This window comes from Rhinopithecus roxellana, chromosome 15, assembly GCF_007565055.1.
Source record: "Rhinopithecus roxellana isolate Shanxi Qingling chromosome 15, ASM756505v1, whole genome shotgun sequence".
Lineage (NCBI taxonomy): Eukaryota > Metazoa > Chordata > Mammalia > Primates > Cercopithecidae > Rhinopithecus > Rhinopithecus roxellana.
Window position 1 is genome coordinate 95,169,067 of NC_044563.1, and position 16,343 is coordinate 95,185,409.

The 16,343-nt window shown below is 43.5% G+C and overlaps 1 protein-coding gene across 2 annotated transcripts in view; it reads left to right on the top strand.

Annotated features, from left to right (window-relative positions):
* Positions 1-16,343, top strand: part of INSC (INSC spindle orientation adaptor protein) — a 135,760-nt gene that overhangs the window by 35,991 nt on the left and 83,426 nt on the right. For both annotated transcript variants that reach the window (XM_010357099.2, XM_010357101.2), the window contains exon 2: positions 962-1,062. In XM_010357099.2, the coding sequence (XP_010355401.1) occupies positions 962-1,062 (101 nt within the window). The remainder of the gene's footprint in view (positions 1-961; positions 1,063-16,343) is intronic.

The following is a 16,343-nucleotide window of genomic DNA, read 5'->3' on the forward strand; positions in this document are numbered from 1 at the left end:
TGGAACCTGGATTACTTTTATTCATTAGGATGCTTTTGGGTGTGTAGAACAAAAACCCTCACTCAGACTGACTTAAACGACAAGAGCTTTTATTTTCTTAGATAATAGGAAGCCTAGAGCTGGGCCAGACTCCAGCATTAGTTGATTCAGTGGTTTAGTGATCAAGGACCCAGTATATTTTTCTTGGAGTGTGCTAACTTTGTTCTCCAGCTAGTGCTGCTCTTGATTGCAAAATGGTCTCTAGCAGCAATGAAGTGGATATGCTCCCTTGTTCAAGTCCAACAGGAGAGATACTGTCTCATCTTGCAGCTCTCTGTTGGGAGAAAGAACACTTTTCCTAGAAGCAGTCCTGTCGTGGCTCATTGGCCAAATTGAGTCACATGCCTATTCTGAACCTATCACTGGCAATTTGGGTGCAGTTGCATCATCCAAAGTGGAATGGATTTGGGAAAGCAACCACTATGCCAGTAACAGGGTCACATTTTCCAGGACAGACTTAAGCATAATCACAGTGAATAACCCAGTTCTACAGTGGTAATAGCCAGGGAATTAGAATGTAGAATTGCCAGTTTTAGCAAGTAATACAGGATGCCCAGTTAAATGTGAATCTCAGATAAACCATAGATACTTTTTTAGTACAAGTATGTCCTATGCAGTACTTACGGGCTGTGTGTTCCAATATTTGATACATACCAAAATAAGTCAGGCAAATATTTGAAATTGGAATAAGAAAATATTTTAGAGATATAAAGTGGACTAGGGATTTAGAAACAAGATCAAATCTGGGTTCTGCCTTACTTGTGTGAGGATAGTGGAGTGAAAACTGGTTCAAAAGAAGAATAGGGCTAGGAGGCCTTACCTCTTTGCCTGCTTTGGTTCCCTGTGGCCTGGGAATGGGAGAGACAGTGATTGTGCCTCCTCTCTTAGGGCCTTGTTGTGCCATCCTGCCCTCTATTTTCAGGGTCACGACCGCTGCGAGCAGGCCTTGCTGCAGATTGGGATCAACATGATGGCGCTGCCTGGAGGTCGCCACCTGGACTCTATCACCCTGCCGGGTCAGCGGTAAGTCCTACAGCTGTCACTGCAGGCCAGGCCTACCCCATCTGAACCTTGACTGAGGTCCAGTTCCAGCATCCTGAGTCTGCAGGTGACCCCATCTTCCCATGCAATTTTCTGGGGAGGAAGCCGAGGATAACGTATTGGGGATGCCATGTTCACTCAGCAAATATCAATGGAACTGGACCCTGGGACACTGAAGAATCAGGCACATCCCAGCCTCTAATGAGCTGAAGTCTAATGCTGAGGCTGACCATGAAACAAAGAATCGAGTGGGTGTGGTAGTAAGATAGGGGACTCCAGAGGAGGCTCCTGATCCTACCTGGCTTGGGGGCTGTAGCCCCTGGGGGTCCTTGGCGTTAGTGGAGGCCCCCTCTGAGGCTTTTGGAAGGTGTCATTCTACCCTTGGATGTCTTTTCTTTTGCCCAGAGCACCAAGGAGATAACGGAGCATAGAGCTGATCCTTGGGAAGTACTCGTTGTGCTGAGTTGGGCAATGAGGGAGGGTGGGAAAGGCACATACTGAGAAGAAGGTGAAGCCCGGATAATGAGGGGAGAGGGCTTGAGAACATCCTGTCTGAAGAAGGAGACATTTGGGGCCACCAGAAGTGCCTGCACACAGCTGGAAGATGTGGCAAGGCAGGTTCTGGTTTAATGTGACTGGTCCTGGAGCCTGAACCTGAACCAGTGTTAGAAGCGCCAGGGTGCTAGATCTTTCCTGCCCAACTGTCCCCGTTTGCCAGGTCCTGTACTGAGTCCTGTGGCCCTGGAAATTCCTGGCAAACCTGGAAAGTGGGTCACTGTAATGTAGGTTTGATCTATAGAGGAACTCAGCAACCTCAGAGTGCTTGGGGATTCCACTTAGCCTTATTTATTCATTTATTTATTTTGCTGAGACATTTTGATGGGATTATTTTGAGGCAACACAATCCAGGTAGATTTTGTAAAACTATTAAGCCATCGTTTTATTTTGTAATGTTTTGTGTTACATATTCCGTGTATCACTGACATTTTACCTTTATCCTTAACCCTCCGTCTGAATTACTTGGGATTTCATCTTACTATGTCATTGCTTTCAATATTGTTTGTTTGGTTATTATTTGTTTTGGAGTGTGTGTTGCTTTTAAAATCAGAAAAAATTATTATTTGTTAAAAGTCTACTGGAACTGGTTTAGCCTCTGTGTGCACACCAGTCTGCTCCCACTAAGCTATCAATATAAAGAGGTTTTAGGATGTGATATACAATTCATGCATGTTCCTGAGGACTCAGAGCATGGTTAGAAATGCCACTCAGAATTTCCTCTGCAGCTGGAAGCCAAGAATAAGACATCATATGGGGGTCCAATTATCTTTGCACACAGCACCTCTAAGGTGGAACTCAGAGATGATGAGATACAGACCTGTCAGGACGTATGTGGTTTCTTCAAGATGGGGCCTGCCTTAGCCTGGAATGGCTGATGGCCTTTCATGAGATGGGGAAGTGGGGTCAGCTTTGGACACATGACTGCCTGGCTTCAATGCTGAGCTATACTTCTCACTAGCTGTGTGGTCTGTGCAAGTTCCTGAACCCTATCATCTTTCTCTCACTTTTCTCATGTAGAAATGGAAATAATAATAGCACCTTCTTCATAGAGTGAATGTAAGGATTAAATAAATCTATATATGCAAAGTGTGTGTCACACATTGAGAGCTACATACGCAAAGTCATTACTTATTGAGTGCCTGTTGCTGTGTGTTGGAGCTCTTCACGTAGGTGATATGGGGAAATTCTTCCAGAAATCCCTCTCCTGACCCCTAACCCTCAGCAAGTGACCTGAGTGAGAAAAAGAAATCATAGACAGACACTCTCAACAGTCTAATATTTTAAACCAGGAAAAAGTGAAACTACCCTGGTTGAAGTGAAGCCTGAGTCTCCCCTGTCCAGAGACTAATTTGGGAACTGTGTAGCCAGGTGGATAGCAGCAGCTCTGGCTACAGGGCTTTGGGATCCCTCCAAACACCCCCTTGCAGTCCTGGTATGGTCAGATCTGAACCTGTGCTGGGATTGAGGAAGCCATCATCACAGGGACATTTAGGACAGTGGTTAGGAGTGCAAACGCTCCAGCTTGGTTCTTGGTTCTGCTACATAGTAGTATTCATAACTTTGGGCTTTAGTTTCTTCATCTATGAGATGAGGATAATTTATACATGCGCCATTGGGTTTTAGGAGCATTTAAAATTATGTGTATGAAGCCCCTGCCTGGAGCATAGGACCTGCTTAATCAACGCTAATTTCTCCTGCTTCCCATGAGGAATAGGTGTTCTGAGTAGAGAATGAGGTGCAAAGATCAGATCTTGGGCCATTTTAGGCCCCTGAGAACCACTGACCTATCTCTCCCTCTCTCTCTCCCGCTTCCAACCTCTTCAGAAGTTTTAAGGTCACAGGAAATTAAATTACATACAAATGATTTAGGAATCAAATTATTAGGAGGCAAGGCATGATTTCTAACTGATCTTGCACAGCAAATCCATTGGGAGGAAGACCCCAGACTGACTTAACATCAGGAGTTATGGCTGGCCATAGAAGATGTATCTTGTGAAATCTTTTTTTTTTTTTTTCAATGTCTTCATCCTTACAGTTCTGATAGGGTGGGATGAGCAACAGAGAGAGGGTGGTATTTCCTTTAATATGTTCACAGCCTAGCATTGCCAGGCCTAGCCAGAACACTGGGGGAATAGAATCACTGGACCTAGCAATCTGTTAATTGTGTGTGTTCTAGGGGCCTATGCATGGTCCGCATTCACAGAGAAGGCACATATGTAATTACAGGATGTCAGAAGTGTTAATTTGCCTATGATGCAATCTGAAGCAGCATAATAGGCAGACAGTAGCAGTCACGTCTTTTTTTCTCCTGTTCCAAGTTGCAGAGTCCTCTCTTGTGGGGAATAACATCATGGTTATTGTCTCCAGATAAATAATTCATGCTGGATAATTGACTTCTTTCTGTTGTGTTCCACTGAAACTGAATTTTATTTTGCAGTGCCATTGTTCACCTCAGTGCACAAAAATAAACAAGTACTGCCATGTTGCATGGAAGCATCCAGCAGCCTGGGTAAATCATATGGGTGAGGCTATTGGTATTTGAGACCATTGTGAGTAAATAGCAGCACAAAAGGCTGTTCTAGATGTGGATTCCTAGGAGAGAGTAGAGGTCAGGAGCAACAGCCTCCTAGCCCAGGGGTTAGGATCCGTTGCTGAACTGGCATGAGTGACAGGAAGTGGTCTGACAGGGTGTGGTGGTTCTCAGCTCTGTATCTGAGTCTCCTGGGATGCTTTCATATTTAAAAACAATAAAATAAGCAAAAGAACAAGACACTACTCTTGGAATCTCTTTTTTCTTATTATTTAATATAGGTTTTTTATTATTTTAATACAGTTTCAATGTAATCAGACAGTAACAATGTCTAGCTCTGTCTTCATTTAGCATGTATCTGTAAACATGCTCCTTAAAAACATACCTAAACACACACCAAAAAAATAAAAAATTAAAGATGTCTTTATAAAAATTTTTCACAAGTTATGCATTTTTGAACAACAGTTAACAGGATAAGCTCAAGATAACAGTTGCCAGTGATTTTTATCCCTAGGAAGTAATAAATCAACCAGGCTAGGAGTTTTCAAAAGTAAACATAAACTCCTTTGTACTAGCTAATCCTTACCACTTAGCATCACCTGTCCTTCAGTTGGTCCTATGCTTGAGGCATCAGAGTGAAGACCAGGAAACTAGTATTCAAATCACAAGAATTTTAAAGTTTACAATGCACAATTTCCTAACAGTGATATGATAGAAAGAGTATGAATTCTGGAGTCAGACAATCCTAGTTTTGCGACTTACTTGCTATGTGGCCTAGGACAAGTATTTAACTTTTGGATCTTCAGTTTTCCAATATATAGAAAGTGGAAGAAAAAAGATTGAAGTATGCAAAGTGCCTAGTGTACCGTCTAGCATCCAGCAGCTACTTAATAAGTAAATATTTCGTTCTTCACAGGTAGTATTAATTAATTCATGTTTACATAGTTACTTGCCACTAAAATAAATAATGTAGAAAACTCCTAAGGGTCTTATAAGTTAAGATGGAAATAAATCGGAAGCTTGCATAAACAGATTAAAACATGGATTCACAAGAAGAGGAAATAACAGTAATAGATTAGAAAGCAGGTAGACCCAGCCATGGGAAAGAAAACTTAAATACTACTCAGCAATATCTCCAGGATACCATCAGAACTATTTTGATCACCCCATAGGGGTAGACATGGATACCCACTCCTATGATTTTGCGTTGTATTAATGTGGCAGCCTCTAGCCGCAGGTGGCAAATCAAGCGCTTGAAATATAGCTAGCCCAAATTGAAATGTGCTGCAGTTAAAAAAAAAAAACAAAAAAACAAAAAAACTGGTTATCAAAAACTTGGTATGAAAAAATACACAAAATTTCTCATTAAACATGTTTAGATTTATGACATATTGAAATAATATTCGGATTTATTGTTTTGAAGAAAACATTGTTAGATTTAACTTCATTTCCCTCTTTTTACTTTCTTTATGGTGGTTACCAGAAATTTTAAGTTTACGTAAGTGGTTTGCATTATATTTCCACTGGACAGCACTGATGTGAGGTCCTAATTTAACTTGAGAGTCCTCATTCTTAGGCTCCCATATTCTTCCCTCCCACTCTTCCATTCTTTAGCAAAGACCTAGCACTACAGAAACAACAATTTTCACTCATATCCCAATATCCTGGACATAACACATGGATGATTTGCCACAAATAGGCTTTAAATGATTTATAAAATATATAGGAATGAATAAATGGATAAGTAATTCCCAAGGGAAAATGTCCCTCAAGGACAATATTCACATAGGCAAGACTCTGTGGTACTTTCTAACACACTTTAAAAGGAATATTATTTTAATATGCACTATCCATTCGTGACACTCAAGACAAGTGAAGGTTAGCTATCTACTAGAAAAAATAAAATTTTAAACTTGAGGTGTTTATTCATATGTGGGGCTAAGTGGTTGAAACCATGTAGACCTTGGAATCAGACTTGAGTTCAAATCCCAGTTCACCTCCTACCAGCTCTGTGACCTGAGTGACTGTTTAAGCTGTCTATGCACCTGTGTTTTCTTCAACATAGTGGCAGTGACAGCTGCTTTAAAAGGTAGTAGAAGTGCTTGAATCCAGCAGGGAAGGTCTCTGTAGAGCCTCAGGGTGCTTTGCAGTACACAAGCCTCACTTTCCCAGTTCACAGAAATCAGTGGTCCCCACCCCTGGTCCTCAGCCTGTTAGGAACCGGGCCCCCGCACAGCAGGAGGTGAGTGGCCAGCAAGAGCAAGCATTACTGCCTGAGCTCCGTCTCCTGTCAGATCAGAGGTGGCAGCAGATTCTCATACGAGCACGAACCCTACTGTGAACTGCTCGCATGAGGGATTTAGGTTGCATGTTCCTTATGGGAATGTAATACCCACCACCCACAGCCTCCCTGCATGGAAAAATTGTCTTCCACTAAGCCAGTCCCTGGTGCCAAAGGTCCCTGGTGCAGACGAGGGTAGGGACTGCTGGTGTAAATAACAGTAATAATCTCTCTCCCACCCCCCAGGTAGTGAAAACGATGCAGTCTCTGGTCTGAGTACCTCCCTGGGGGGTGGTCAAAGATTTATTTGTGGCAGTGAAGGGGCCAGAGGTGAGCTTCCTGGATAGCAGGAGACTGTGGCTGCTATGTCCCTAGCTGGTCTTCATTTGCTCCTCTGGCCTCCCATCTTTCCATCTGGGATGCTGATCTTCTTGTTGGTTCTGGGCATGGTGGTGGTGCTGCTGGAATATAGCCATGGTGGTCAGCGTGTTGGACCCAGGCTTCACACTCCCAGGGTTGTGCCCTCCACCATCACAACCTGGCCTTCATATTCTGCCAGGATCCAGATGACCCAGTTCTTTGGTTTAACTTTCTTTATGGGAAGGCTCCTGGGGTGTAAGCTGGAGGCCAGGGTCCACACAGGGCTGGGTTCAAATGTCCCCTTCCTTCCCCACTTCCTTCTATAGCTTATCTAGCACACAAATCATCTATGGCATTTAGAATTTTTCTCTCTGAATCCCCACCAGTGAAGAGTCAAAGTGATTAATAGGCTGTCCTTTGCAAACCCCCACAACAAAGTTGGCTTACGGTTTCAAGTACTTGTTATGGGCTGGGTACTCCACACAGCTATTAGTCTTCACTATGACCTATGTGTATAATTATTATTATCTATATTTTGCAAACAAGAGGTCATAGGTTGAGTTCTATGGGAAACAGCCTTTGAGGTGGGGTTTAGAGTTCAGCGTGGTTTTTAGTGACCATCTTTGGGATCAATGCCTGTGGAAGGGAGAGGAAGGAAGCACGACTGGGCAGAAGGTGAAGTTGAGCTGCAAAACCTGGCTCAGTGACGTCAACTGATTTTGCAGGGAGCTTTGGAATCGGAGTTGTTGTCCATTGGCCAAAATGTCCAGGGCCTTCATGTCCTACCTTGATCTGTCATTGGAATGCGTTAGAAAATATTTTAAACCGGGAAGCCATTAGGCTGGGGCTGCTCCAATACTTTAGGTTTCTACATAGCAAACTGAAGCCCAGCATCAACAGTAAAATGAAACTAGAAACTGTACTGATCAGAAATCAACTAACCTTTAACTAGGATCTTTCCCCTTTAATCATTACATGCATTTTCTTTGTTCTCCTTTATGTTCAGCCCATAAAAGCTTGCCACCCATGCTGCTTCAGAGGAGCTCTCCAACCTCTTCTGGGCTCTGAGTGCTGCCTGATTCATGAAATGTTTTTTTGCTCAAATAAACTCTGTTAAATTTATTTTGTCTAAAACTTTTAGACATCTTTAGGAAGGATGTGATCTTAGGTGAGGTGGCTCTGAGAACATCTGGAGGGCCTGAAAGCTGAAGGCTGTTGGCTAATGATACTCCCAGCATCTGGGACAATAAATCCTGCCAAAAAGGAGAATCTCAGCAGCATATCACAATGTCTATCTCATGAGAGAACTGAGCCTTGAGGAGGTGAAGTTACTTGCTCAAGAACAGAGCTGATAGGTAGAGAGCTAGGATACGTATTTCTATGTGGTGCTTAAACCTGAGCACTGGGTAGTACTCTAACCAGTCTCTGTCTTTTCCATAAACAAATCATTTACTCATTTATGCAAGTACTTATTTATTCATTAGCTTTCAACAAAGTTCTTCTATAAATATTTATGGAGTGTGGGTCATCTGCTTTGTATGGTGCCGTGTGCTTGAGGACATGTTGGTGACCTAGTTGGACATTGTTTCCTGCCCTCATGGAGCTCAGTCATTATTCACTAACTTCTCTTTTGGCCTGAACAGGCCTGAATTTGTAACAGGCATACAGTTTGGGGCTTTCATCTGTGACCTCTCTCTGTGAGTGAAACACTTTTTCACATGGTTTCTGTTCAGCTTGGAGTATGAGATGAGCCCGGACTGGATGCAGCTGCAGCTTGTGGCAGACAACCTCCTGGTTGCCCATGGCTAGCTGGGGAGATAACCAGCTTCCCTGAGCCAGTGGGGGCCTTTGCAGGCCAGCTTGTCTCCATGCAGATAATGGCTTGCATATGTGTACCTCTGTTCTGTGGCCAGTTTTCTGCTGCTGGGTCATTTTCTATGCCTGTGGTGTGATGTGCAGACTGTAATTGTGAATGGGATAATTGGATATTTTTCTGTTGTTTAAGCTGGAAAGAAGGCCAATCAAAGCTAGACTTGAATTCCATCCTTTCTCCCATTTCCAAAGAGAAATCCACAGAAACACAGGGTGTGACCCTGAGAAGGCAGAGGGACAATGATTCAATAGTTATTTTTAAGAGGAGAGGCTGGATTTATACTTTTGTACAGTGCTGGGAACTGAGATCATAGAGGCATTGGGTATTGTTGCTAGAGTTTCCCCAGAGTTCATCTATGCCGTCCCTTCATTATAAGATGGGGAAATTGAGGCCCATAGAGGGGAATGTAGCTGTCACAATACTCTTCAGGCTGCTTTCCCACCTTTTGGAGTCCTGCCTCGCCTGGGTTGTGTTTCTTAAGCTAATGCTTTCATTCAGCCTTCAGTAAATCTTAGAATCTCTGTGTCCCCATTTCAGTGGAGTTCTCACATAGCAACTATCTGTAATAGAGAAATCAATTTCATTCATTCATTTGAATGAGATTTACTTTGGACTGAGAACTTACTTTGAGCCAAGCCTGGGGTAGGCCAATAATGATTTATGTATATGTCATCTTTTCTGCTCAAGGATAAATGTCCTGAGGGCCTAAGGGCTAAATTCATATTTGGTTCATATTTATGTTCCTGACTATGATTAGAATGCACACAGTAGGATCTCAATAAGTGATTGTTGAGTAAATAAATGTTTAATAGCTGTTTGATAAATGAATGATGAACTCTTGGCTAGGGAGTCTCAGGTGATGGTGAGAAATTAAATTAAATAGATTGGATTGTGTTTTTTTCTCTAAGACACTCTTCTGTCTCCAGCAAGCTGTTCTCATTTTTTCAGTACAAAATTACTGTTTGGAGGGAAAGGGTAAGCCAGAGATTTATCCTGATTAATTTAAATACTCCCTTTGAGTGGGAGCCAAAGATTTAATTGGTTGAAGGAGTTAGAGAGTTGAAGAGACTTTGTTTTCTTCTAATGAAGAATAATTAAGAAGTATTTTTAGTCTTTGCATTTAAGTTCACTGGTAAAAAGTTTGCAATCTCATCATCAAATCCCCTGCAGGAGAGCACAGTGCAGTGGGGAGCATGGATTAGGAGCCAGGGACCAGCCTTCCACTAATATTCTGTATGTTCTTTGACAATTTTCTCTCTCCCTGAGCCTTAGTTTCTTCATCTGAGGATGAGGAGGTAGATCGCCAGGGACCCTTCCAGCTTTAACATTCTAAGTCTATGAGTGAGTTTTGAATGCTTTTGTCCCTTTTTTGGACAAAAATAACCCATGTTAGTGCCACAGGGATAGGAAAACAAACCCATTGCTAAAACAAGTTCTCATTCTTTCCTGTGAAATGTGCAAAGGGGTCTAGTGTTTGCCTTGTGGCTGAGAGGGACATTTCAAGTCATAGTAGTTTGGAAGTCCTCCTCACATCTGAGAATGTGCCCTCTTCAGGTTTTATAGAAGCCCCTTGGTATATCCAGGAGAAGTATTCTATTGTGGGGTTGTGGAGTGGCCTAGGGTGCCCTGCCTTGATGGAATATAATACAGATAAACCCATGGATCCTAGCATTCTAATATTCTGCAAAACTTGAGCCAGTCATTTTCAACTTTACGTCCACCCCTCTGGCTCCACTTAGCAACCTGCCCTTTTCCCAACACATGAGTCCATGGTTCTACTTCTTTGCACATGGTGTTTCTTCCGTCTGAAACTCTATCCTCTTCCAATACTAACTCTTTTCCTGGGAAATTTGAGGGCATCATTTAAAGACTAGCCTGGAAAACCTACTGAGATATTCTGGTTTGAGTTACATATCTCTTCTCTGTGCTCCTCTAACCCTCTGTGTTAACTTCAAAATGTCATTTGTGGCACAGTGGGCCATAATTGTTTGTTTACAATTATTTAGTAAACCTTTACAGAGTACCTATGAATTACTGGGTGCTGTTGTAGGTAGAGGGAGTATGTCACTGTGCACTAAACGATTCTGCCCTCATGGGGACCATATCCTCACATCTCTCCTCTGTAATCCTAGCACACAGGCCCAGTGCCTGGCCCATTTGGGGTGCTTAGTACGTTTTGGAGGTCACTTCCAAGTGTTTCGGGTATAGTAAATTGTTCCTTTACAGAGAACTCCCCACTTCACACAGAGGGTAGAATAAAGTAAGGCAGAGAATTCCAGACTTTGAAGACTTTTAAAGTTCCATTCTAAATGAAAAGAAATTAAAATGAGCCAAGAAAAAGAATAGGCATAGATTTCCAAAAACTATTCGCCCTAGAGTTTTGGGGACACTGGACACCAGATCAGCAGGATAAGCTGGGAATAAGCAACAGGTACCAGTAGCTGGAGGCCAGGGCACAGATCTTCTGAGCTGGGAAAATTGTTCTCTTTGGCCTCTGAGGGGTCAGGTACAATGACCTTCTCCCAGTGGTAGGCTTTGGGGAATGAAGGAGGTGGTCCACAAGGCAAGGGCAGAGGCAGGGCAAGGCCACTGAGGGAATAAGGAGACCCCTAGGCAGATCCCATGAGGATCACTCCCCACTGTGTCACTACTTATATGATCTTTTGGGCTTCCCTGATGCTGCTACAAATTCATCAGAGGTCTGTGATGTTTACGCCAGGACCAGAAGTTCTGTCCTGAATGTTGAAAACATGCACCCCAGTTTTCCTCAGAAAGAAACCAGACAAGGGTTTGAAAAAAGACCAGACACTCCATCATCTTTATATGATCATAAGCTATAAAAAGGCAATCATATGTCACATAAGGGCAGTCTTGCATAGCAGAAAGAGCTCCAGCTTGTGTTTGAGGGTTTCAGTATTAGCTAAATTGCTAAAAACCATCAAAGAGCATAGCATAATAATAAAGAACAAGGCTCTGGTTTTACATTGCCTGGATTTTTGTTTCCACTTATTCACTGTGTGATGTTGGCCAAGTCACCCTGCCTAGCAAATCTCAGTTCTGGGAATCTCATAGGATTGTTGTGAGGGTTAATTAAGCCATTAAGATTGAATCAAGCATTTAGCACACTGCCAAGAACGTAATAAGTACTCAATCAATTTTAGCTTTATTGCCACTATTAACAGTGAGGTCCTAGACAAGTTATACAATGCCTCTAGTCCTCAGTTTCTCCTTCTGTAGAATGGGGATGGCAATCTCCAATCATCAAACCACAGGGAGGCCTGGAGCAGAAGGTTCTTGGTACATCAAAGATGCACTATAGTTGGTAATCCTCCCTTTTTGTTGGGTGGGTTAATTTCTTCTGACTTTGGAATACCCCTGAGGAAATATTGTATGGAGAATACTGTTTCATACTGCAATTTCTTAGTATGAGACTTTGCTACTCCCTTCTCCCACCCCAACTCCACCCTGGATAATTCCAGCTTAGAAAAAAGTCATCTGGCCTGTAGCCTGGTATGTGGAGATGATTGTAGTTGCATTTGGCTTTGTGTTTGAGTCTGCTAGACTTCAGAAAGCCCAAATTTTAGGATTTGGTCCCCTCATTCCAGATGTTTAGGACAGCCTCCATCAGAATGCAATGAACAAAGCTACTTGGGGAATAGGCAACTTCTGGGAGCTGGGTAGGACTCCTGGGAGCCACGTTCACGGTCTTGGATGCCCTCCTTGCTCTCCAGGCGATGGGACAATCTTAATAGCATCAACTTCAGATTTCAGTTCACTGTGGAGCCTGAGGAAATCAAACCCGAGTCCTGGCCCCTGAGCCCTCCAGCTCCTTGGCCAGGGACCTTACAAGCTCCTGACTGTGGTGGTTTTCCATCATGAAGGGAATGTGACTCATTGCCAGTCCATCTGCCTTGACCTCAATTTTTAATTCCCGTCCTCTGTGTGAGTAATAGGATCAGTCGTTCGTACTTGCAAAGGAAGGATTTCATGCATAGTGAGATGGCAGCTCGAAGTTAATGGCTGAGGACAATTGACCCACCGGGAGTTGGAAGGGGCAGAGGCAGCAGGCAACCCCCACCACACAGCCAGAACTGCTCTGTTTAACCAGACTTTGCATACTGGGGTCAAGCAGCAAATCCAGTAGGAGACGTGGAGCTCAGAAAGTCAGGGAGCTAATGACAGAGAGTCAGGCAAGCTATGCAATTATGGGATGTTCAGCACTAACACAGTCCAAACCTTAATGAGCTGCAGTCCCTAGACTCCCAAAATTTAGAAGAGCGCTTATTATGTGGCGGCACCATGACCGTGGCTGGTATTAGATGGGCTTGTGGTGGGGCCATGTGTGATTCACCAGGTCCGGTCTCCTTCCTGAGAAAGCTGGGGCCCCCTTTGATGGCCCCTCTGCAAGGCCTGACCCCCACTTCTGCTGTGGCCTTGTGTTCTCCACTTGTCAGAGGCCACACCCTGTAATCAAACCAAATGAAAACAGTTCCTCCCTGGATGTGTTTCCTATTGCAGCTGCAAGAGAAACCAGGGGAGTCAACTTCGATTCTTTCCTCTTCTTCACCCACATATCCTATCCTCTCCCTCCCAGATCTTCCTATCCCATGCCATTGCCTTAATTCAGGCTTCTGTCTTCTCTGTCTGTTTCTAACTATCATTTCCCAACAGGCTCCTCTCCTGCCTAGGATTTAACCTGGCTGTGATTCATTTTTTACTGATTCTTTGCACAATTGTTGTCACTTCCCTGCTCTAAAATGCTTTTGGTGGCTCCAAGTTGCCTTTGAGATTAAATCCACGTCCCTAATCATGGCATTCAAGGTCTTTGATCAACTAGTCCCTGTTTCTCTCTTCAGACCCCTTCCTGGTCCCTCCCTCAGAGGCCCCTGATGCTATAGTCTAGTGAAACTTCTTGCCATACGACTTTTTGGCTATATGCCTCTGGGTCTTTGTACATGGTGCCTCCCCTATGTGGAAATCTTTTTGCGTTTGTCATCCTGGCAACTCCTCTCCTCTAAGAATCAGGGCAAATGTCACTTCCTTTGTGTAAATATTCCCAGGCGAAGTCAGGTCCTCTGTCTTCTGTGATCCTAGTCTATCCTGCTCATAGCTTCTTGATGGTAGTGTGGTGTTTAGTTGATAGAAGCTGAGGCTCTGAACTCTAGAGGCCTGAGTTTGAGTAATGGCTCCATTATTTACTCACCATGTGGCCTCTCCAGACAGAAGTCTCCTCATCTGTAAACGGGGGTAATAATAGTACCTCCCTCACACGACTGTGGGCAGGCTTAAAGGAGATAATATATAGAGAGGGCTTAGACACTGCCTGACTCCTTGCTGGAACTCAACATTTCAACTACTCTTATAATTATAACCAGATTGAATTGTTGGTGTTTTTTTTTTGTTTTTGTTTTTTTTCCTGTTTGGGTCTTGGGTGAGCTCTATGAAGGCTGGGATTTTCTCCTGTTCAACTTTGTAGCCTCAGCTCCTAGAACAGGGATTGTTCTGAGCAGGCCCCTGGAAAACACCAAGATACTAGGTCTCCAGTCCTGGCCCCACTGTGCACTGGCTGTGGGACTTGAGACAGGCAACTTCTCCTGGCCTCTTGCACCTGGGGGCCCTTTTGGAGGGCAGAGCTGCCAGTGCAGCCCCAGGTGAAGGATCTTTTGTCCCTGGGTCTGCCTACAACTGAAAACAGAGAATCCTCCTTAGGAGCCTGAGGCTTGGGAGTGGAGCCAGGACATGGTGGAGGCAAGGTACCCAAGTGGTTGCTGGAGGCTGATGGAGAGTTCCGGAGCCTTGTAGATGGTGGAGAGACTGGCTCTTGGAAACCCTCTAGTGGTGATTTCTATACGCTCACCTGCACTTCACAGAACCATGCAGAGGTATCAGGATGGGAATGGGCACATTACATCTGTGAATTCTCCTAAATGTCCACTTTGGCAAATGAAAATACTCTCTTTAAAGTAGGGAGAAGAACAGAATAGAAAAAACAAAGCTAAACCATTTTTAGTCTATACATCAAATCCCATGTTACTGCCATGAAAATTCATGACAATCAATAGGAATAGCTGGATGTGTGTGTGTAGGAATGCATTTATAAATTTTACCTGACAGTACTGCACATGATGTTGGAACAGAGCGCAGCCTAAAGCAGTTTAACATAACACTGAAGAACATGCAGTCTAGACACTGATGAGCTGGGTTCAGAGCCAAACTTTGCCACTTGTGATCTGTGTGATGTCAGATACATTACTTGGCCTTGCTAAGCTTCAGTTTCCTCATCTGTAAAAGTAAGATCATAAGAGTACCCTCCTCACAGGGTCATTGTGAGAACCAACTGAGATAATACATATGAATCAATCCCCATGATAATTGGCAAGGGCCCATCCTCAGTTAGTGCCATTATGATGATTATGGATTTTATCGCCGTGACCCTCACAACCCAATGAGACAGGACAGCAGTATAGCTTATTATTATTCCCACTTGATAAATGTTTAAATATAATTAAGTTCCATACATATAAACCAGTTGCATCGTTGGTGTGTCAGGTCTAGTGCCTTGCAGATAGTTTAGCATGTAGCATGGTGGCATGTAGGGAGGACAAGACAGACACAAGATCTGCCCCTGCCTTGTCTAGGGGGTGAAACAGACAATTGAAAGTTGTTAAACAATTGAGACCAGTGTAGATCAGGGGAAAGACAGAGTGCTACAGACATGTGGGGCACATGGGACATAAACTTGTTGAAGAGTCACAGAGGACTCCTTCAGAAGAGACATTAGGTCAAGACTTCAAGGATGTGTAGAAGTCAGCAGGTAAAGAGGAAGTGGAGAGAGGGACCAGCGTGTGCAAAACCTGGGAGGCTGGAAATCACAGTAGCGAGACTGAAATAATTCAGGGCTGGGACAATGGTTGGAAATAAGGAGGCGGGGGGATGAGCAGGCCAGGAAACTGAGGCTCAGAGAGGACAAGCGTCATGTGTAAGGGCACACAGCTATCAAGAGGAGGGAGTGGGAGGAGGGCACAGGTGATGGCTCCTAATCAGGTGTTCTTGTGGCTTATATCATCATAATGACTCTCATACATATACTGGCAATACGGATATACACATATACCATTTTTAGAGGTTAAAAAATAAGTCATTCATGAGTTAATGAAAGATCAGAGAGTGTTAATAATGTCTTCTCTCAATTAGAGGGCATCTACAATGCTGGAGTTTGACAGTTAACAAGATGGGGCTCTGAGTCATCAAAGAGAAGGCAGCTGTCAGATGTACACATTGGCTCCTAGGAGTGGAAACAGTTACCTGGAGCTAAATTCATGTTCCTTGGCCTTCTGAAACTGAAATAACAACAAGTTCCATTAGGGTTCTGGACAGACTGCGGAGGTGCTGAGAGCACAGACTTTGGAGTCAGGCACTGGACTGAAATCTGGCACTGTCATTGACTAGGTGCAAAAACCTCTTTGAGTCTCAGTTTCTCCTCCTCTGTAAGATGAGGGTAATAAATAGCATTTTACTAAATACTAGTTAGATATCATATGTGCAAGTTCTTGATATGTGCCTGCTATGCAGAAGGTACTCAAGAGATAGTTTGTTTTATAGTGTGCTTGGAACTATGCTACATTAAAAATAATTTGTTAGAATAGTCAAGTCTCTTCTTT